Source organism: Thunnus thynnus, chromosome 20 (assembly GCF_963924715.1).
Source record: "Thunnus thynnus chromosome 20, fThuThy2.1, whole genome shotgun sequence".
Lineage (NCBI taxonomy): Eukaryota > Metazoa > Chordata > Actinopteri > Scombriformes > Scombridae > Thunnus > Thunnus thynnus.
Genome location: NC_089536.1, coordinates 12,660,614 through 12,685,051, shown reverse-complemented (window position 1 = coordinate 12,685,051; position 24,438 = coordinate 12,660,614). Strand labels below are relative to the sequence as shown.

The window sequence follows — 24,438 nt, the reverse complement described above, 5'->3', positions numbered from 1 at the left end:
AACACGACCACAGAGCTAAATAACAGCAAATTAACTGTGCTGACTGGCCTCATTAATGTCATGAATAAAATGCTTTCAGTGAGATCATTTCTGAATGCGCAAGCCCAACCACTAATGTTAACTCAATTACCAAAAATTGATTCTTGGGCCTACCAAAAAAGATAATGCTTTGGCCCGGAAGACAATAAATTCTCCAGCTGATTGGCTGCATGTTTGGGTATATTTCTTCCTCCATAATTCCCTCTTGCACCCATGGGTGTGATATTAAACCACAACTTTAAGACTCAGGCCAAATGTAATGCCGTGTAAAATAAAACTTGACTGTACAGCTGAGGCCAATGTTTACATTCAAATTCACCAATGCATTAAGAGGAAGAGGATTAACAGGTTGGTTCACCAGCTTAAAAACCAAGCCACATAGTATGAAACTACATACAGTGGTAGTCAAAAACATTTGTCCTACTGGTGACCGTAATAAGACTGGCAGCTCGCCACTAACTGGGAACAGTTGTGTTGAGAGGCATGTCTACTGATGTAAAATGATCTGTGGGAGCATATAGAAAACTTCCACAAGTTCTTTTTTTCCTGAGTCGGGGTGAGGAATTCCACTGGCCTATAGACAGCAGCCAGCAGTTGTTCTCCCATGAGGGTGGGCAAGCATCTGGGAAGGAGTGGGTAGGCGATTTGGGGAGAAGATGATGACTAGATCTGAATATTTACAGCACAGGATTTTCAGATTGTAGGACTCAAAGTGATCCCAAAGGCGAGTGTAGAAAATGAGAAGAAAAGGTCCATGGAACTTCCCCTAGAAGGCTCAGAGGACTTATAGTAATGGGTTGCAGGCACATCCACTACCCCACTATCCTGAGAGGATGGGGGAGGTTTCCTGTTCGACTTTTCAGTGGTGCCATTGCTCTGCTTGGGAGAGAAGCTGCCTGCACTGCTGTTTAATACCACAATATTCTCGTGTACTATGTGGAGTCAGAGACATCAAAATATTACCAGAAAGGGGTCGAAGGGTAATTTTTACATGACATTTCGGTTACCAGTTAGCCTGCATCCCAGAAACTATGTTGCAATCTTTTAAACTTTGGATAACCACAACTGGGCAAGACTGAATCTGATTCTCTTGTATCCAGGGTTAAAAACCTACATCAAACTATAACTAAATCAAATCTTCAGAAAGCATGTTATTGCTTTTTTTAAATTTTTTTATTCAGGCCACATGTGTTACATAGTCAAATATTTCTAACACGGAAGGCCACTATTTGCCTCTTGTGGTTGTTGGTGCTAGCGAGCACATGACAGGAGGTCTCACATCTGCAGTGATGTAACTGCAGCATGTATGCAGATCAGATCCTGACTCTGTCTCTCAAAATATATGCAACAGATCTGCAGGGGGGCTGCAGATAAACTTCAGCTAGACACTCTATATACATTACATCTGTTGCAATGTTTATCTATATGGTCCCTGTTAAATAAACATTAACATTACAATTTAATATTGCAACCACTGCATGCTGTTGCTGTGTGATTCTTGGTGTGTGCAATGCAAGTCCACCTGCTGCATAACAAAACAGACCAAGTGGATTTCAAATGTTTACCCCATGTTCTATTCTTACCTGTAAATTCTTTAAATTGTAAATTTTAATAGAATCTATTCCGCTGTGTAATTTTCATTAAAAATTAAAAACACAATTCCATGTTGCACCAGTCTGCAATTCACAGAATTCAAGTTTGCTCAATTTGATATCACTTAAAACATAAGCATCTGTGTTTAAAAGGCAAAAATAGGATCTTTAAATGTCAAACTTTATTTAAGAGCAGTACAACACAACATCTCTTCCCATAAAAGCGCAAGGTCGAGAGCGCAGGAAATATGTACGGTATACCCAGTGGCTGCCGAAGGTGCATGCACAGACGCATACAGCATGTTTCAGCCATAAGCCACATGACTGCAACGAGGCCTGTCCATCTGATCCCCCACCGACAGGGAATTCAAGCTGATGCTGTCTCCCAGTGGCCCACACTTGACCGTGGGCCTGAGTCTTTCCCCAGCTGCTGTACGGCAGTCATGGGCAGCAGCACTGGCACCTGTCTTTGACAAGCCTCCGCATTCACACTGACTCTGGTTTCCTGAGGCCGGCTGCCTGGCAGTCAGGTGACAAATGCTAACACACACACTGCCTCTGACACCGAGTGCAAACACACATACACACAGGCAATCCAAATCTACTGAACCAAGAGGCACTTAAATATGATCTCAACCACTTAAAAAGCATCGGCATCATAGTGAGAGAGGTCTTAGCCTCTCATGTCTCTCTGTCTGATAGCAAACCCTGCCCTGAATCAGGCTGTGGCTTGGAGCTGTAAACCAAAGCTTCCCTCAACGCCTCTCACCCGCCGGGCTATGCTCTAACCACTGTTTTTGCATACCGCTCAGCTTGTGTAACTGTTGAGTGGTTTTGCTCCAGTGAGACAATAGCTCTGTAACAGACTAAGCAGAACTAAGCCATCTAATGTCAATGCATTGCAAGAGTTGATAAACACAAATCAGTCCACGCTACACAAGAAACCCAGACAGAAAAATAACTTGGAGCACTGAGAAACACAAGCGCTTTCATGATAACAGAGTAAAAGTCACACAGGCGCGACTGCCAGTGGCTGGGACAAACACTGCTGAGGCCAAAAAAGAAAGATTTCTCAGGTGAACCGGTCACCGCGCCGCCTTGTGTACCCACAATAAACACTGGCATCCACACTTTAAGTCAATTTGAAACTTCCCTGAGTTCAGAGAGAGTCAATCTGGGTTAGAGTGAATTGTAAGACCATCAACATCGACACATAACCCACTGCATCATTTTATCAGTTTTTGTAATTTAGCTTTTATCTTTATGTTTCGGTCACTTCCAGTCACACTGAATGTTTGTTAAGACACTACTTGACGGATCGACACTAGAACCAAAATTAGGTTACAGGTCTGATCTTTGAGGGCATTTAATCATTATGCTGCATATAGAAAAACACAGTCATTTAACTCGCAGGATGTGGGGGAGACGACAGGACCTGATTGAGCTCTCGGTAGAGCAAACAGTGTTGGTACTCACTCTGCCGCCCAGCAGACCACAGCCACGTTTCCCCACCTCATTTGCAAAGCAATCCCGCTTCCAGCCCACTCAGTGCACTCAGTGCATCTTTTTGTCATTTCAATGTACAGGCTCCATTTGTTTTGTCCGCTGAGACGGCAAGAAGGGGGGGTGGGAGTAAGGATCCAGGTCTCAAGGAGACTGCTCTGCAACCAAAGAGCATCTTCACATGTAGCTCCCTCCCCTTTCCTAAAAAAATACACACCCACATCCATCTACTCCACTGAGCCAACACACACTCACCTCTCCCCTGCCTGACTAATGTGCCCTGACACTCGTACATCACCCGTAAATTGGCCAAATGAATTAACCACGGCCCCTGCTTAGCTTTACGGGCTTTAAATGGATTTTCTCCTCTCCAGGTCTGCCCAATAATTGCATTTATCCATCTTGTTGAAGCCAGGTTTACACACTCACGAAGATCATGCCAATCCCCGGATACATTTTCCGCTCTGGTGGCAAGAGTGTGAGAGATTTGTCATCGGATCATAACAGGTAATTCAAACAACAATTAGCTTGACGACTCCGCCGTATGTCAATGTCTGGCTCCTTGTTGGACAGGACCTTGGTTAGGGCAATGAGGTGCCTTCTATCTCTTCATCTGTCTGTATCGCTTCTTGTTGCCCTTCCCTTGTGTCTCAGTGTGATAAAATGAGCTTTGTAATACTTTATCATCCAAGCCTGCAGGTTAAAGCAGCAAACACCCACAGTAGGGAAGAAAGTAGGGCCTATGAGTCTTCATTGTTCACACGCATTCAGACAGAGAGAAGAGGCAAAGCTGTGAACATCAGCATCAGTGGGGGTCATCTCCACACTTGTGAATGTTTGAACAGAAGTGCATTAGACACTGGGGGGGCCCAAAGGACAATTCAGCTATGTAAACATGCAGCAACTTCCTTCCCTCTGCTCCTCCAGGCCTGCACTGAGACAAGCCACTGTTTAAACAGCATACATAGCATTCCTGTGCCTGGGCCCCGGCCAGCTGCTGCATCCTCACTGCAGGCCTGCCTGCCTGCCTGCCTGAGCAGAGACAGATACAGGCCTTACAACAGCAAGGGTCATCCACAACAGACAAAGAGCTTTTATAGACATGCAAAACTGGACTCATCCACTAGAAATGCTCCAGAGCGCTGTGCTGGCTACTTCAATGCTGACTACCAGAGTCCAAGCCGACCTCCCACGGAAGAGAGATTAGCTGTTGTAATGTTTAAAACCATCACGTCGCTGAAAAGACTCATGCTGAAATCTTTGCCACTTGACGCCACCTGTAATGACGAAGCTGAAAATTTATCTTTATTGATATTTCAAATATGCAAAGTGTGGCAGCCAATAAAGATAGAGGTGGCTGTAAAGATGAGATAAAGAGCCTCCTGGTTCTAAAGGGCACTGTGACGTGCATCACATGACACAAAGGCCACTCCTGCTTAGTGATGCCAGTCTCTAATCTTGAAACTTTCATTATGACTGCAGTGGTTTGGGTTTATGGTTAATATCAGAAAGCAACCTTTGGTTTACGTGCTAATGGAAATAAATAGCTTATCATCGGAAAATACATTTATATTGCACAAATATGTTTACAGTACACATGTTAATCTAACAGTGCATCAAGTTAACTACTAGGTTATTTTGAGGTGATCATCACAAGCCAAGTTTGAGAGAACACAAGCATTAAAGACTATGTGTGTGTGTATATATATACATATATATACACACACACACACACACACACATAGATAGATATATTATACACACTCATCCAAAAGTTACTGGCCTGTATCTCCTTACTGGTTTATCCAACAAAGACAAACTCTGGGATTTTGTGGTGTTAATTTTGGACTTTAACAGGAGTTGCTCCATTTAAGTAGCTTCCAAAGCAAATACGAAATTCAGTCTCACACTCTGGATCCCTCAGTTAGGAAACGAAACTGCCACTGGGGAACCTGCTGGAAGACTTGTGTCCCATTTTGGTTCCAGACCCCATCATTGAAGAAACCAGGATGTAGAATAATCATCGTAAAGCTATCCCGCTCCAAACATGTAAATTTGAGTACGGGGGACATGTGCAGTATTAATCTACATTTAATATTTAACACAGAGATCCTGTAAATCAGCTGTCATTCAGGCTTGGTTTTATTACAGGAAGACAACAGTCATCGCTTCCTCCCTGTGTCAATGCCCCAGCAGTGGATATCGTCAGAGCTGCCAACGACAGTGAACTGCAGGTCATTATTCCAATCAAACAGTAATTTCAGGGCTACTAGATTGCATTGTTTTCCGCCTCAACAGTGCCATGTTGCCTCTTGCCTATCTGTTTGTCTGCCAGTTCATTTGGTTTCTCTGTCTGTCCGTCCATCCGTCAGTCCATCTCGACCGACTTGGGCGGTGAAGGCCACTCATCTCATCTCAGGACAGTTGTCCAAACAAGACACTCCATTCACTCTGACCCCTCGAGGGAGGAAGGCAATTGACAATTCACTCAGTGCCGTAAGTCAATTTGTTCACTTTTGGAATTGACCCCAAACGCTGCTGACACACCGGCCCCTCGCTGGAGTGGAATGATTATGCACACTGACAACAGCGGGGGGGGGAGGGGGGGGCTCAGAGAGGCTTTTTTTTTTTTTTTTAAAAAAGGTAAAAACACCATAAAACAACACCCATACAGGTGTTTTGAGTTTCACTAACATCCATTTTGGGAAAAAAAAAATAGAAAAATATTATTTGAACGGCAACTAAAAATTCAATAATGTCTGTAAAGTATAAATGAAACAATGGAAAATAGAGCAAATAGAAATAACACTGCGAGCTGTTTACATCTACACTAGCAATCAAATTTTGGAGCAAAACAAACACTTCATCCACTTCATACACCGTTACCTGCACGATGGTTGAGCAATCCAGTGCTCGCATGCTAGGGGGTAGGCCTTGTGTGGATGTAACAAGCTGTTCATATGAAATGTTATCTAGTGCTGTGTACATAAGTTGACAGCTGTCTCCTTACAAGAGGCGTATTATTATTATTGTGTGTAAATAGGTTTCTAACAGCTGGTTAAAGAGCTAACATGGGAATTTACTCTTAATCTGTTTTCCTCAGGAATCTAACACTGCTCCACACTGCACGTCAGTGGAAAGGGGTTACATTTTATTAGCCTTGTACATTTTTAAGTAATCTCGCCAACAGTTTTTTTTTTTTTTCTTTTTTTTTCTCCTGCAAATCCTACCATAATCCGCAGATTAGCAGATGAATTTATTTCTGCTTGCACTCTAAAACCTCCCTCACCTTTCGCAGGCAGTTATGAATCCACCACCTTTAACGACAAACAAGCAGACGATCACCTCATTAGTGCGCTCGCTCCGCTTCCTAAACTCACACACACACACACACATATAACCACACACACTCCTTGGAGCTTATCCTCATACAATTAAAAGTTTAATTAGTAGATTAAAAATACATTGACTGGAGTTTTATCACCTTAAACTCCTCCATTATGTGTTTAGCGCACACAAAAAGCCTCCTTCCCATCTGAGCCATTTTGAACAGATTATCTTTATACACAAATTCCCCTGACTACGTTAAGACTGGAGATACAAACTCAATAGAAAAACAAGACTGCTGGGAAAAACACCATCTGCATAAAATACTGTAAGAAACTGAACACCTTCTGATAATGCAAGTGGAACTTTATATCATTATGTATAATATCTTGTAATAAATCAGAATATTGCAGAATGTACATGAGCTGTGGTAACATAAACCATCTTGTTTCCATTTTGGGCTGAAAATGAAATTTGCTTATGTTGTACAAGAGATAGTATTATTTTGTACCACTACCGTCTGATGTATGTACCAGAAAAAAAAAATTAGGATTTTAAAATATTAGCATGAATGAGATTCTTCTACTGTGCTACGTTCCAGAGCATTCTACCACATCCATAAAAGGCGGGTGTACCACAGGTGTTCACTGCACACTGGCACAGCTAGTCATTATCTAGCCCGACACGATCATTAAGAGCTGTGATGGCAGTGTGGCACCTCCTCCCTGCGTGCACACACACACACAAGCTGGAAAAAAAAAAAAAAACTCCAATGGAGACTCCAGCACTCCCTATCAGTTGCAGTGAAAAAAAAAAAAAAAAAAAAAAAAGGGGTGAGAGGGGAAGCTCCTTTCTCAACGAAAAGCATGTCAGCGCCGGTGCACTTTGACCCTTCCCAAACACACTCCACAATCCAAACAGAAGGCCGGCACCACCAGAATTCCTCCAGCGTCACAGCGGCCCTCTCACCCGGAGCTTTTAAGGGAAATTTTTTGATGACGATGAGGGTGGGAAGCACAGAGAGCGACGTGGAGGAGAAAGAGGTGGGGGGGGGGTGTGAGGGGGGGGGCGGCGGTTGATTCAGTGGCAGAAACCACACACATGAACACATGCCTGCTCGTCAAGCGTGGCTGAAAACTGAAACTTGCCTGCTTCAATCTGTGTTCCTCTCCGCTCAGTCCCTGCTGTTTTTTTTTTTTTTTTTTTTTTTTTTTTTTTTAAACGGGAAGATAAATGTGAAGCCTAGGGGCACTATTGTTTGGACATCTAACCAGGAACTGTCGCTGCTCTCATTGCCCTGGCATTAACAGCAATTATGCGCTCTATTCAGACGGCTTTTGTGCGTCCGACCCCCAGCACCCCCCCCTGCCGTCGCCCCTCCGTCCTCCCTCCACTCACACACACACACACACACACACACGCAAAGTCCTAACACACATTTCCCGCTTTTCTCTGTCCCCCTCCCGCCCCGGTGCTTTCCCTCCCACTCCGCTACTGGTGAACTCATTTGGCTACTGGAGCATTCTGGTCCCATTATGAATGAACTTACAGAAATATGCACATTCAGGCGAGGAAAAGAAGAAGAGGGGGGGAAAAAAAAAATGTACATACCAGAAGTATTTCTGGAGTGATACCTGAGCTCAAACAATTCTTCACATAACATTCTGTGGATTTCTTACCCTCCATCAAAAATACACTGCAGTGTAAAATATGGTTAGATGCACATCCACAGCCCCACAAGACTAAATACTTGAAATACTCTTTAACACTCAAACTGGCTCACTATAAAATGACATTTACAGTGGTTTTTGTAATTATGACTCTTTCTAAAAAAAAAAAATACAGATTCTAGGTAATCATCCCTTGAAACCATTTAATCCTAACCCTAACCATAATCTTCATATCTAAAAAGATGCGATCAATAGTCATTTTAACCTTATCTTTTCAGCTGGATTCAGCACAGTAACACTGTCAATAAAAGCTCCAGCAACCACCACGAATTATCTTATTGCCATTTTTCGGTAACTCTTTATTTGAAAGAGAAGCTCAATGTAAGTTAATTCTGTTGGCTGGAAAGTGAGAGGAAGCTTCACATTCTAGCAACAAACACGTGCATTTGTACTAGAGGCCACTTAACAGGGATGAATGGAACAGCTAAGCACTGTCCAGCAAAAATGCACAATTCAAGAAGAGCAGTATTATAGCATAGCAAGTATTTACAAGTACTGTCAGGATTTTTTAGTGTATATTCATGGTTAAATATTGTAAAATGCTGAATTTTTTTTAGGCTTCAATTCTGTATTGTCGACTAAACAGATGAGAGCAGAGTCGATAATAAATTTCAGCTTTTGTGCATATTTTTGCACTGCTTTAAAAGTGAACTCGTCAACAATCCTAGGGACTGCAAAATGTGCTGCCTTCAAGGAAAACCTGTAAATACAAATAAAGCATCAGCATGCTCTGTATACAAATTTAACTGGTGGCTACATGTATACACACACACACACACGCAGATTAATTTAATTTCCATGTTTCAGGGAGCCCCAAGCTCTGTGGGCCAGCAGCAGCAGCTAGCCTATATTTAACAGATGACAAAAGTTGCATTCCAGATGTACAGTACTATCTTTGTGTTGAGCTCTATAGAAATGCATGGGAGAAAGCGGGAGCGAAGAGGGATGGTGGGGTGGGGGGGGGGGGGGTTGAGGCTGAGAGAGGGGGGGGTTACTGGGGGTTGAGGAGGGGGCACCAGTGCACAGCTGCTAAACTAATGCCTTTTTTTTTTCTTTGCACAGACACAGAAAAGCAGAGTGTGGTGGCTCACTGGCAGAAACAGGGAAAGATACAGGAGGTGAAAATGGATTTATCCATTCTGATAATAATTTGTTCTGCAAAAAAAACAAATTTCATCCAGGCTAAATGAGTAACAAGCATTATCTGTTGCATTGAAGTCAAAATTAGGCATCAGATTAGCTGTCATTGCATTAAAAACAATGAAGTCAATGATTTAATTAAAAAAAGGTTCAGCTCCAAACCAGACTTGACTGCAGCTGAACATTAGCTACACCCAAACCCAGCTCACACCGCCACCAGGGAACCACGACTCCCTTTGCACTAGTTAAAAATCTGATTAGAAACACACCCACAAACTGACTGATTTTTTTTTTTTTTTTTTTTTTTTTTTTCTGCCTTTGTGGTGTTTCAAGCAGAGTGACAGATCAACGGGCGCATAAGCTCTCACACGGCTCAGCCTGCCAACATCATCAGCATTAGACAATTAAGCCCCGTTAACTGGAGGAGAAAATATATATATATCTCCTCAGTAAATATTTACTGCACAAATCTTTTCCATTCATTCACCAGGCACTAACAAAACCTTACTGTACTCCCTCTCCCTCTCTTTCTGAGTTCCCCCCACCACCACCACCACCCCCCCCCCCCCCCCTTACACCACCACCCCCCACCCCTACATCTGCGATTCATTGACTTTACAATTTACCACATGTCGAGATGGGAGAGGTCGAGCCTCCATCTGAATCACGGCACAAATATGCGAGTGATTTATTGTTTTAAAAACCCTGGGCCGATTTAGTGCAACTCCACTTTTCCTGAGCATTACTCCTATTGGCAGACCATGAACAATTACAGTTCGGACTAATTAAGCTCTGAGAATGTGCTGTGCACCGCTAATGTCTAGCAGGCCCCAATTTTAGTTTAATGGTGCCAAACTTTGCTTCCCAGCCCCCCCTTTCTTTAACTTAACTCCTCAAATCCAAAGCAGATTGTACTTTTTTATGACTGTTTATTGAGTCGAAGAAAAAATAAGGACCTTTTCTTTCCCCTCTCTCCTCGCATAGGATGAGAGAAACAGCAGAGAGAGAGAGAGAGAGAGAGACAGAGAGAGGAAGAGAGTGAGCACAAAAAGGAGTAGTGGGAGGGAGAGACAGAGCGGGAGCCGCTTCCGCCATACTTTGTAAACAAAAGTGATTTGCAAGACAAAAGGAGCGCAACCTTCCAACTAAATTCAGAGTGCATTTTGCGGCTGGAGGCACAAAATGCGGCCGCGTCGTGCCACAAACCCCCCGCGGACACCAATTAGGCCCTATTAACATGTAAAGCCAATTTGATAAGGTGTGGGCCCTATCCCTTAAATCCGCATTAAACTATCTTTCCTCTTGTCACAGCCAAAAATCCATTTACAGCAGCCGAACACACATAATCCATATGATATACCATTGTTATGCTTATGCTGCTGCCACGTTTAGGAAAGATACTGTCTGTCTGTGTCAATTATAACAGATAAGGCCACAGCAATGTGTGCACGTGAGAGCACAAAGGAGGTGGTGTTGCATTCACTCGTGAAACGTTCATTACAATAATCTGACCATAAAATCCGCCATTATTTCTTCCTAAAATAATAATGTTAAAGGAAGTAGTCTGCCTGTGTGAAATGGATTTATTTTTTTTTAATGTGCTGCAACATGAGCGATACCGGTACAACAACACCACTGAAACAAAGAGGGAAATGCTATTGTTTCAACCACAAAGCCTTTCCACCGTCTTGGTTGTAGAATCGCCACAGGTTCTGGGAGCGTCCTTTTTAACTCTAAACACAGAGGTGGATGCTTGGTGTTGCATTTTCGCCCCCCCCCACCTCCACCCCCCCACCTCCCCAGCCCCCCCCCTCTACTTTCTTGTTCTTTTTTAAACTACTCGTAATTATACGTCGAAACTTAAAACCTCCGCCAAAATTCTCCAGGCCTGGAGAATTATGGGGCCAGGGGTGGCGTCAAATATCTTAACATTCATAAGTCCGAGAGGCAGTAAATAAAGCCAGTGGATTTACGGCCCTGCAGCCCCGATGCAGGAGAGCTGGCCGCCCAGATCCCGCTCGCCCTCCCTCAGCCTCTGAGTCTCCAGACCTGTTGAGGTGTGATGTTAGCCCACAGCACCGGAGTTAACCCGCCGCCTTTTTTCACAAGCCCCATGTTAGCATCGGCAGGAAACAAAAGGTAGAGACAGAGAGAGGAAGGGAGATAGAGAGAGCAAAGAGGGAACAGGGGGAAAGTGAAAAGAGATAGAAAACCGGGGTGAACTGGCCAGGCCACTTCTCCAATTCAACCTGCACTCAGTGATCCAGCAGGCCTTTGTGTGAGGTTTAGGGAGGAGGGAGACGGCAAGGAGAGGAGAGGAGGAGAGGAGGGCAGGAAGGCTTTTAAAGCCCAGGCACAGCTTCATGTCAAATTGCTAAATGATACTAAATTGTGAGCCTCCTTGGACTTAGGTGGTAGGAAAAACAAATTCTCACTGGTTATGGCTCCCAGAGGTCAGACAAATTATGGTAACCACATGGAGGATTTTTTTTCCCCCCCTTAAGTCATGCGAAAACAAAAATCTCAGAAACAAGGTAAAATGTCCCGGTATATCAGGATCAGTGCCAGACAAACAGAATAATTCTAAATTGATAAGACATTTCCACTTGAGAGAGGCCTGTGAATTTAGCCACACAAAAATGTAAAATCTCAATTAAAATCATCTCCTAAAAATATTTTTTTTAAAAAAAACACAAAACAGATTTAAAAAAAGGCCTTGATGTTGAAATCCACATTCCTAAAAATAATATCACAGCGTCGCCCAAAACCGAGAGGAGCAGAAGGAGAAAAATGAAGGGAGATGAAGCGAGAATCAAAGCTTTTCATGACAAGACAGAGAAAAGTCTCATTCCAATAATACTAGCAGTCATATTCAGTGCCTTAACATGACACGTTAGGGAGCAAGACAGCTAATCAATGTCCAGGTGAATTATTTATGCCAGCTTTAAGTCTAATACATTTATATTACAGCGACCGCTGACTTCAAAGCTCTAATGGCTGGACACACAGGGCGCTGCAGACAGTGGGGGCCGAGGCTGTACAGTAGGAAGACCACCGCAAGCCGAAAACCATGTTCACTGTTCAGGTAGATCTGTGAGTTAAGCTGTAATAAATGTTGTCTTCTTTAATACTAACAAAGCACCTCCTCAACAGTCTGCACTGGACTTTTAAATCTTGCAATCTTGAATACAGAAATGTGGCGTGTTCAGAGAGGCAACTAAACAACAGGTAACAAATCAGGCAATGTGTATTCAAAAAAAATCATAAAAAAGATCCTTCTTCTTCTGAAATTTGTCTTAAAATAACATTTCAGAGGTGGAATTAAGAGAGCAAAGGTCAACACTGTCTCGCCGCAGCATCCTCTAGCCACACACTGCACAATTTACTGCTTTTCTAAATGCTGTATAAGCACAATGAAATGAGCGCTCCACAGACTAGTACAGGACGCAGTACTGTGATAGTCACAAAGAAAACTACAAATCTCTGGAACAAGGAAGTGCTTCAGTCCACATCATGTGTGTTGTTGTGCATCAGTGTTTGTGTCAGTACTGATGAGAATAATGAGTGACTAATTCCACATACCAGCCGGTAGCGTTAACAAGGCTGGCTGACTAAGAGGGAAAGAATGGTAAAATGTTCTCATATGTGCTGGGAATGATAAAATCTTTGAAATTATAAAAACACACACACACACACACACACACACACACACACACACAGAGACGTAGAGAGAATTGTGTAAGCAGCAGAAAAAATTATTTTGCGTGAAAGTCTTGAGTGATCATGTTGAACTCAAAAGCAGAAATTGTGTCAAACACAAAAGAAGGCATTATGTGTCAGATGTGCAATTATTTTCAAGGTGTGCACAGTGCACCAAAAAAAAAAAAAAAAAAAAAAAAAAAAAAATGGAGGTGACAAATATCAGTTTCGTTAGCCAGAGCCGAAGTGGTGGTGGGGGGGGTGGAGGGGTCATATTTCCTAATGCCTGGTCTTTGCCTTAACCTTGTAAAATGAGATGACAGGTCCTAAAGCGCAGACTTGTAATTGCAACCGTTTAAAATAGGGGGGCAAAAAACACCCATGGTTGAGAAAATTATGCCGCTTAAGGATTGCCATAGTCCAGTGGGACTGGCGAGGTGCTGGGCAAATGAGTAAGTGTGCATAATTATAGCATGGCTGATTGTGTCTAAATAAATAACATGAATTTATTTATAAATATGGGTTTACACAGCACATGCTTTTTTAAAAAAAATAAAAATAAAAATAAAAAAAAGCAATGGATTCTTCATTAGCAGCAAAAGGTGGTGCACATGCAGAGCACAGCAGTGTTGCATTTCCATTCAATAAATCACATTAAAAAAAATTATATATATATATATACACTCATATATATATATATATATATATATATATATATATATATGTATAAGTATCAATGAGAAAATAAAAATTATCCAATGTTTCGGAGGGGGGTGGGGGGAAGAACTGTCAAATTTGAATGCATGCACCTTTCACATAATGTCTTTACACGCTTTGACACATGCAAATAACTTTGAAAAGCTCATTTGCATATTGATTTTTATTTGTGTGGTTTTACATTGCTTCACACTGCTTGCAGCGTGTGAGAGAGCCAGTGTAAAGGTCTGAATGCTCATGCAGCTTGTGTTAGGAAAAAAGGGCATTTTTGATGAGGCTGTGCAAACACAAGCCCATTGCATTATTCAGTGGCTTAAAAACATGCACTTGTAGCCTGCAATACAGTAGTACCCTACACAATAATTATAACAATAATTATACTAAATTCCACATTTCTCATGCATTTAATTTAAAAAAAAAAGTTGTTGTGAAAGTTTTTTAAAAAAACAAATGGTAGCATATCATTGAAAATGTCACATGAGCTGCCATAATAACCAGAATGGGCTTCTTTTTTTTTTTTTTTAGCACTGTTAGCATGCTAGCTGCTGGTCAGGACAAACACACAGGCTGCAGGCGGACATGCATGCCTCTGTACTGTACACTTCAGGAGGAGTTGCACAACTTGGCTCTACATTTTTTTTTTAATCGGCTGCATTTCTGGGTGACAACTCTCCGCGTCTGCCTGCTGTCTCCGTGTCCACTCGGGAGTCCGTGTGTGTGTGTGTGTGTGTGTGTGTGTGTGTGTGTGTGTGTGTTAGTGAGGAGTGTGTGTGTGTGTGTGTGTGTGTGCACATACAGTTTAAATAAATGAACTTACTGTGCGTGCTGTTGGAGAAAGTGATCCATTGGGAAGGTAGGGGCTTGTGAGATCGGGGATCATTATAAATGGATAGCCCGGGTACGGTGGGCTCTTGAACAGCCCTCCATCTTGCCTTTTCGCAGCTAACATGGCGGGGGGGGAAAAGAAGAAAACTTTTTTTTATAAAGTGGCCTTAAAACTTTTTTTTTTTTCTTTAAAAAAATGCACTTGAGCAATAAAGCGGGGGAGATCCCCTCCGCCGGGCACATAATGTCATAGTGCAAAAAAAAAAAAAAACAAAAAAAAAAAAACAAGACGGGAATAATAAAGCACAAACTCACCCTCCTCTAAACTTTCTCTTGTTTTGTCTCTGAAAGTTTCAGATCTAGGCGGAGGCCGTCTTTCCGCCTTGAAATGCAATGAAACACAGGGATTGCGTTAAAGTTAACACAACGGGCGACGAGGCTGATAGTTAACTTTCTTCTCAAGTCTATCACAGCTACAATGTAACAAATGTAGGCCCCTACTTTAACACAGCCGATCGATCCCCTGATTTTTTTTTCTTCTTCTTCTTTTTTTTTTTTTTTTAGCCTGTAACTTACCTCTGAATCCGACGAGCTGTTTTGATTCGTTTCCGACTCGTTTACAAGAGAAGATTTGACATCTGCTAAATCCCTTTCTGCCGAGGAGTTCTCCGAAATTTTCTCTTCCTGCTCCCCTTCGTCTTTGAAGGAAATCATTTCATCGTTTGCACCCAGATCGTCCCCTCCACCGCCGTTGAGCTGCGGCATTTTTCCCGAGCAAAAATATTTTTGTTTGGGGGGCAAAAACACAAAGTTTTAAACCCTTGATCTCGGTGATCTGGGAAGTCCGAGTTTAAGTTTGGGGTCTGTATTGGCGTTTTCCAAAGCTCTGGCGGTTGGTACAAAACTAAAAAAGAAGGGAATCTTGGCAGAAAAAGGAAGCCGGAGAAGGAGTCGAGCCGCTCGGATTGAGTGAGTTGAAGTTGGTCGGAGTGGTTTTCAGTTCAAAGGCGGCGCTGATTGACAGATAGAGAGGGATGGAAATAGAGAGAGTCTGGATTCAGGATTATTGACAGGGAGAAACACACAAGAAACTAATGAGATTCAAACAGGGAGGGACTTGAAGTGACGTTTTCATAAATAGGAGGAAAGAAAAAAAAAGAGAGAGAAGAGGGGGGGGGAGAGAGAGAGAAAGAGAGAGAGAGAGAGAGAGCGAGAGAGAGAGAGGGGAGGCTGGAGGAAGCCGGCGGACGACTGCAGTGAAAAGCATGTGAGGAGGAAAAAGGCAGTTTGGGAGCAGGACAGTGATGGTAAAATAGGAGGAAGATAGGAGTTGCTTGCAAATGTGGATTAAACGCGCAGATGGGCGGTCTCCCGGTGAAAAAAAAAAAAAAAAATGAAAAGAAGGTACTTCCTCAGGCTGTTTGCAACCAGTTTGACTCCACCATTCCCGACCAGTCTGTCACACTGGGGCCAAATGAAGTTAACATTATAGCTTCAATTAAAGTTTTTTGTTTTTTTAAAATCCAAACCATCCCTTCACATTCATGCTCCATAACCTACTTTTGCATGTGTCCTTTTTATTTATTTATTTTTGCTTACCAAATACTAGAGGGCCTATCAAAGCAGTATAAAAGCTATTACTCCAAGCTTGTTTTCCTATTTTATCTGCTTTGTCACGTCCTTAGATCTATTTTTCATTGTATTAGATAATGTTTCCTCAGATCTATTTTTTGGGATGGAGGGTGTTATTGCATCCTGCTTCCTTGACAGGTGTGATGTCCTCTGGGACTAACCTGAATTCCTCACTGGCAGCACAGGCTGGGGCTGCTTTCATATTTCTCTTCTCCCTCAGCAGCCAGACTGGACACAAATAACTGATGCAGATTTCTCCGTGGTTTATTCGTGTTCGAAATACAGCCTATAAAAGGAGACACGTGTGAGCTACTGTGAACTGTAGGTGATTGCGTTAAACAGAAGGGAAAAAATGTTTAAAAAATATATAATTTGATCGTATGAAATAATAAGATATCCCTGCAAGTGTATGGCTACAAAACAGTATTATGTTTTTGTTGTCTGCTTTTGTTCATTTTACACGCACTCCAGTTATTCTATAAAGTCAGTGACATATTTTTTTGATTAACTGTGCTCCAATGAATTAACAGTGAGAATAAGAAAATGGAGCTACAAGGAGAAAAATGTTAAAATGGAAAATATTTAACAATTTCCTCTGAGTAAAAACAGGTTAATTGGGGATAAACACAAAATAACAGAGCAAAAAAAAAAAAAACCTGCAGTTGCACCTGAAATGTATTTAAAAGCGATAGGGGGGAGAAAAAAGCCCCTGAAGCCTGTTACAGCTGTACAAGGGAATTGCATGTGTGTGTGTGTGTGTGTCAGTGATGAGCTCAGCACCGGTGATTCAGTAACCTTATCTCATCTGCTCAGGAAATGCAGTTTCTATTATAGCCGATATTTGATGGAGCAATCACTAAATCAACAATGAATTTCAAATGTAACTGTCAGAAATAGAGCTGAAACACACATCCAGGTGACACTTACACTCTGTTGCAACATGGTTGACTCCTTTCAAGCAAAAAAAAATAAATAATATAAGATCAAAACAAGACGCAGAATTACTGATTAAAAAATATTGCTTCATGTCATCATGCTGTTAGAGGCATGAAAACAAATATTATGACACTAATTCTTCTGTGTCGGCTCTCAGCAGTGTCAAATAGCAGTGATGAGGAATTATGTGCACAGTGTAGCAGTGAAGTGTTGTGGATGTGCCTATCAAGGCACCTAGACCAGGCAACACCATGAAAGCAGACTATTCCGCTCAATGAGCACTGATGTGCTTTATCTGGATGAGGTGAAAGCAGTGTTTGTGTTAGCTGGCTGCAGCCCAGCCAGCAGTGTTAGGGAGCAGGGAGGAAGGGAAAGGGACCGCCGTCTCTGGTTCTCATCCAGTGTGTCTGTGTTTAGGCAGCCGGTGGAAGATGAGGCACCCTGCTGCTCGGGGCCCTCCAAACCTGAGCCCACACAGACCAGACCAAAGCAGGAGGAGCTCCAAGCTGGCCTCTCCCCGGATTGCCTCAGCAGGTACCTGAGAGTTTACTGGGGGCTGGCAGCGTGTTATCATGCCTGCCGTGGGGACACCTGCCTCTGATGCCGCCCTGGTGATTCTAATCTACAGGACCCTTTAATAAGATGATGATAGGCTGCGCTGCCGCTGATCTGAATGATGGAGCAGGAGCACGCGTGGCTTTCTGTCGGCGTTATTTTTACTTTGTCATGGCTTTACATGTTCACCCTGTTTTCGTGTACAGCTGTGGTTTGGTGCAACTCAAGACTCATCCAGGCACTTGTAGGTTTCAGAGTATGGAGGAAGTCACAAGTTTATGATCACAAAACTTCAGTTCTCCTCTGTAGTCTTCATCTGCCCTGATGATAAATCCACACACTGATTCTGACCTTTGGTTTAATTGTTCAGAGTCCCGTTTGATTTCAGTAACAACCAAATTGGGCTAAATTTAATTATAATTCTAAACCATGAAAATGCTAAATACAAATAATAAATAATTAAAGGGGTGCCACAGTAAAAATATGATACTTTCATATTTCACATACTACTGTGACACCATACTGACAGTTGTATTGTGATTCTTGTGCTCTATATGTTTCTGACACCTCTAAAAGCAAATTATTGTGAGTGCTAAGTGTACTTGTGGCTTTTAGCCTTAAACACCCTGTTGATAACATAAACTCCTAAATACATATCTTTTTATCTTAAATACTTATAACAATATATACATAATGTATACAAGATGCACTAATTAATTTTGCCTCTAACAAGTATCCAGGAAGCTCTTTACACAATAGACATTTTAACTGTAATCATTTTTTTGATTTCAAAGGATTCTAGTGACATCTTTTCTTTTAATGTCGAACAATTAAAATGACGATCTATAGTTAATAAACATTTTTAATACGCAGAGTGAATAGAGCTTTTACGAAGAGGGGTGAGGGTTTAATATCAGGAATCTTTTAAGTCAGATCTCTGTGGTAGATGAGTGGTTACAGCGTGTGCCACATAACCGCAACGACCCTGGTTTCAAATCTGCCCGGGGACCTTTGTTACATGTCATGACCCCCTCTCTCTCTCTCTCCCCCCTCGCTTCCTGTCTGCACCTCCACTGTCAACTGTCGAATAAAACTTAAAATCATATCTTTAATTTAAGAATCTCTTAAGTCTTCTGAATCGCGCTGTGCATGTTTTTTGGTTGTTAATCTTGTGATTTAAAAGTGAAACAGTAAAATGAGGAAATTAGAAGCTGCACAATTAAAATGACGTATGTAGTCTGTAGTGCCCAGTTTATACACAGCCTACATGGGAAAACATATATTTAACAAATCACTATTTTGATATAAGATATCATTATTTAGTTTTTTAAATAAAAGTGTTTTTTTTAAAGGTACAACCTTCACTAAATGTCTTGTAATTTTGTTACAAGAGTACAGTATGAAAATTGTCTGCTACTGTTCTGAGTCTGAAAAAAAGGAAACCCAGTATCTGATTAAATAAATTCTACTTGAGCACTCAAAGAAACAGATTTAAAAGATCCTCACACAGAACACCTGAACACTACTTTGAGAAATCACCTAGTTTTCTATGAGAACACCCGTGTTGTTTCATCTCAGCAGGGAAGGTAGCGGCAGTACACAGTGCACATCCTGCGCTTGCAAACAGTTAATTACCCATCATGCATCCATGTTGCCAACCATACCAGCTAAAAGGTCTCTCATTGCTGATTAACTTATTACTGCTGGACATTTTCTCTTTTCTTTTTTTCCTCGCAAAAATATGCTTGTTTTATGGAAACTGCGGTTTGATTTATTCCAGTGCTCTGTAATGAAGTTTGTTCACTTGATAATAAGTGAAACTTAACATTTAACTTGAGTTGCTTTTAGTCAAGTGCAAATGCCCTCTATTGTTAGAAGAGATGCTGTTAAGCATTTTGGCATTTATTGTCAGTACAGCTCATATAAATTCTATCAGCGGGATAATACTGTGGTTAGCCATAATTACATGTATACTAATGGTTCTCATCATTTTTTTTTTTTTTTTTTTTTTGGAATGGACAGGATGGAGAAATAGATGTCTGATTTACCTGATTATGAAAAGACTGTCTCATGCTGTATATTATTCATTAGGGTAAAAGCAAATCGGACTGCAAATACCTAGAATGTGCTTGCATTTGTGTGTAAATGGTTAATTCTGTTTTCTTGAATAGTGTACTTATTACTGTGCTTGTTCAATTCAGCACATCACTGTTTTCAATGTTTCTACTTATTTTAATTACTTTGCGCAAATCTTTGCTCAGTGGGATTTATATTCTATACTTCAAAACATGGCGAATGATGAGGAAAGAGTTGCCCCTTGAAAAGTGAAATCATTATACAGTATATGTACAGTATATACTTATTTTTCTCTTATTGTGCTGGTAGAATAGGAGCTTCTCTGCTCCTTTGCCCCTCGGCACTCTAATCATTTGACACAATAGAACAATACATTAGAAAATGAAAGCTTTGTAGGCTGGAATTGCATTCATAATTCCTTCAGAAAAATATTTAAAAAGCAAAATGCTCAGAGTGGTATGTTGACCAAAGCTTCAGAGGCTAATGCTAATATCTTTTTTCACATATAGAAAGAGTTGAAATTGTTATCAGTAACGTCTTTGAGCACGTCTCATCATCCAGCACCTCACTGAAAATGTGGCAAACGCATTTAGTTGTGAATTTATTTTCTATCCATGTTTACCAGCCACAACAGAAATCACAATGAAGTCAGCACAGGAAGAGAGGAGTACATTAGTGTTACGAAGAGTGAGTCACAACGGCCTGTGACTCTGCACTCATCTAAAATCAATATTACCCCCTTGAGGTTTCGGCTAATATATGAAATAGCTCAACAAGTATTTTATTCAGTTAAAAGTTTATGAATCAGTAATCAAAATACATCAAATCTCAGGTCGCAGAGCCTAATTTTTTTCCCAGAAAAATCCCAGGAGTGAGATCAAGAGATTTATAGTCTGGACACTGATGATTAATGTAGTCGAACTGCTTTTCATATCACTGTAGGTATTGGACTCGAGCAGGAGTCGAGTGTCTCCAGAACTCATCCCCACACAGCATCGTGGGAACCATATTAGGCCAACTACGTGAGCTGTCTCCCGTCGCCTACAAAACAAACAGACAAGCGTTTTTCAGAAATGGACGCGATAGTCATTAATCAAGGTCCGAGGCAGGGCCTGAACTCTCTAAACATGGAATCCACCTGAGAGACAAGATAACCTATGTACTCGGGCTGCTGCAGATCTGCCGGCCGGCACACACACACACCGCTCACCTGTCCATCACGGCAGCATCTCGCAGGGAGAGGTGAGCCAAGCCGCTGCTGACTGGTAAATGTTACTTAAAGGTCAGTAGGTATACACACCAGCGGGTCGGTGGTTTGAGTCATATTTTCACACTGGCTTTACAGTGAATGCATGAGGCGTCAGGTGGCCAAAGGAGATATTTATACACTGATTCATGTCTTGATTGGGAGAGAGGAGATGGTGTGTTTTTGCCACTGGACCTTCTGTGCAGACAGTTTATATGAAGTGTAATGCAAAGTCCAGTTATCCTCCTGTATGCCCACATGACTGAGCACAACGTTGACTTTATTGTGCAGAAAATTACTGATAGACTGTATAATTAAGCTAGAAACTGAAACATAGATGGATAAACCCCATTGGCGTTCTTCATAAGAACACGGCCTCTGGTGAGGAGATGATGATAGAAGCTCTAATCTCATTGTTTCCAATCAGGATTGCAAGATCCTGACAAATTCTAGCTGTTTAGTTTATCAGCTACTAAAACAAGTCAGACAATAAATCTCAATGAGACTTAATCTCTGTCTGACATTTGTGTTTTTGACCTCTTGGTGATCAAAACAAAAGCCGAAAGCAGATGCACAGGACAAATGTATAGAAAGTAGCTTCCTGTTGACCCCTGATTTGTGTTCGGGGAGCAAAGAGGAACTCTCTCCTTCTCTTATGGTCTTGTTTGCAGGACCCTCCACATGTCTGGGCTTTTAATAGGGAAAAACCCCTTCTGATTGTTGTTTTTAAGAGACTGGGAGCATCTCATTGAAGGTACTTCCTCAAACAGGAAGCAGGAGGTCTTATTGTGAGAGAAGAAAAAGAAGGAACAGTGTCTTCTTAATTAAAATCACAGTGAGGGCAAGTTGACCTTTTGGGCCCTGAATGAAGAGTCATTATGTGCCCAGTGGAAGCAGGTTGTCTTTGTGTGACTGTGTGTGAGTTAGGGCAAAGTTTTTGTGTGCATTTCTTAAGCTGTTGTATCTAAATTGGCATTTTGAGCTTTACTTATCATATTCATTTCTGTTTCTCAAACTTTGAACAGTGAATGAAATTGTATCATATTAATATAAAACACAATATATTGTGCTGTTCTTTCACGTACAAGTGCTCCTTGAATGCCAGCGCACATTGGCTGGGTTCGGCTCTATTTTTCAAGATGTTCAAGGCACTTTAGTTTAGTGAAGGACAAGTTTTGGTTGCAAAGATTCAGCACACATTATCTCACCATCTTTATGGAAAATCAAACTACAGAGAGGAATTTGAAAAATTATAGCAAACGTAAGGGCTAGTTTTTTTTTCTCATTTGAACTTGACACTACTGCTAATTTGCTAAGTTATAAAGTAGCGGCTGTTTTTCTTTCAATGCCATGAATTCTTGGAAAAGCTTTAGTACAGAGAAACAATTGCATCTTTAATGCTCTACATGCACACTTATTAACGAGCGACACAATGGAGACGTGACCTTGAGTCAAATGAGTTGCCTCTCAGTGCAAATCAGAGCAAAGTCGTGTTCATTTGGCTATGTTTTCATTAACAGAATGGAAGATGAGCCCATTAATGAGACATCAGTCTATGGTCTTTGTACGGTACAAGTATAAAAGAGACTAAACATCATCAAGGTTAAGTTGTGAGCAGGTTATAGTTGATGCAAAGGCTCATATCTCTGCTGTCACATATTGCTGCCATTATCTCCTGATAAAGAGGACAGGAAAACAGCACGTACGTAGATCTAAACTAAAATCTATTCATCAGATTTTGAACTATGGCCATGTGTATATAAACTTATTTTTTTTATTTGTGAAAAAAAATTAGGTTGCCTTTGCTTTGTAAAACCGATGTGATGAAATTCTGGCTTTATTAATTAGATTGTTTACAATTGAGAATAACAGCAGAGGGTGAGAGTGTAGTTACACTAAAAATGCATCAGTACATTCACATTTGACATCAACCAGCTATTGATTAGTCAAGGAAAAAAAATCTACAGTATATTCAGTTCAAACAATATTCAATTATAGCATTTCTTTATTATTCAACATACTGTATCAGTATACTCTTACATATCAGTTTATACCTCATGCCTCTCTGATCCTCACACTTATTTTAGATGTGTATATTATTTATGTTTTTTCACGGTCATAGGTGCGCCTGTATAACTGTGCACAACTCAGACTTATACTTTGTTGGTCCATCATGAGACAAAATGCTTTAAACCGATGGTAGCACTGTTATATTAATAGACTGGATTATAATTACTAATGCCTTAACATGTGAGCAGCAGTTTAATATTCTTGCTGGTCGAGGTGGAGATCAGCTTCATAGTTTTATATACTGTTGAGTAGTTTAATTGATAACAGTAAGTGGGTTTTTTTTTTTTTACATGTGCACTACTAGAGCCTTATCCTGGTTTTGATCATATTTGGGATATGGTGGAGCTGGGTATTTATATCCCTGTATACATGATTCTAACAGTATCCAGGTTTCTAATCTGCTGTTTGCAGTTGTATCTTGATTTCTCACCATCTCAGCCACTATGTTCTATACCAAAGCAAAGAATGTTCAGACACCTGCATAAGGTTTTTATGTAAGACAGTATCCTGGTTTCTATTGGAGTACTGCAGGTAGCATATCCAGGTTTCTTAAAACCAGGATAAGGTGTTTACATGCACAGAATATAACCAGGATATTAGTGCACATGTAAACACACTGAAGCCATCATAGCTGCCAAATGTCGAGAGCTGAAAGTGCAATATTTTTTTCTGAAATGCAGTGGAGTAGAAATACAGTATAAAGTAATAGTAAATTAAATTACACACACCTCAAAAGTGTATTTAAGTACAGTACTTGAGTAAATGTACTTAGCTTCTTTCCACCACTGATGCCAAAACTCACTTCTGTGGTTGAAGTTCTCTACACACAGTAGTGTAAGTTGAAGTTAAAGCCAAAAACTTAGATAAGAGATTTAAATGCACAGTAGAACCTGAAAATTAGAAATCAGTTGTAAGCAACATGAAGTCAAACAGAACAACTTTCACTCTATGAACAGCGTGTTGTTAACTAGCACTGACCGTGAAAGCACATGTCAAAAATCTCCCATCTATTGTCAAAATAATGAACAAGACGTAATAATTCAACTGTTGTTATTATTCAGGGAAAAGACTAAGAAAAGGGAGAGCTAAAAAAAAACAATGAGGACAACTAAATGCACCCAGCTACATATTCAGTGGTGAATTTCTCTCTTTGTTGAAATATTCTTTTTTTTTTTTTTTGTCAATATGACACACACTGCACGCTCACAGCTGTTCTTAAAGGTCTGTCTGTCTTTTGTTTTAATGTTGATGGAGGGATGTGAGTGTGTGAAGTTTAAGGGCACAGTTGGTTCACATATTGATTACCTCTCAGGTATTCATTTTTCCTGAAAATTGATCTCAAAATCGTTCA

At 41.0% G+C, this 24,438-nt stretch overlaps 1 protein-coding gene across 32 annotated transcripts in view; it reads right to left on the bottom strand.

Annotated features, from left to right (window-relative positions):
- tcf7l2 (transcription factor 7 like 2) overlaps positions 1-16,023 on the bottom strand; it is a 93,173-nt gene extending 77,150 nt beyond the window's left edge. For 5 of the 32 annotated variants that reach the window (XM_067576668.1, XM_067576674.1, XM_067576669.1 and 2 more), the window contains exons 1-3: positions 15,149-16,022; positions 14,888-14,954; positions 14,565-14,689 (exon numbers count right to left, since the gene is read on the bottom strand). In XM_067576668.1, coding sequence (XP_067432769.1) covers positions 14,565-14,689; positions 14,888-14,954; positions 15,149-15,337 — 381 coding nt within the window. In that variant the 5' untranslated portion in view covers positions 15,338-16,022. Of the gene's footprint in view, positions 1-14,564; positions 14,690-14,887; positions 14,955-15,148 lie in introns of all 32 variants that reach the window. The other 27 variants (XM_067576643.1, XM_067576642.1, XM_067576651.1 and 24 more) reach the window with 8 other exon arrangements.
- Between the last annotated feature and the right edge of the window lie 8,415 nt (positions 16,024-24,438).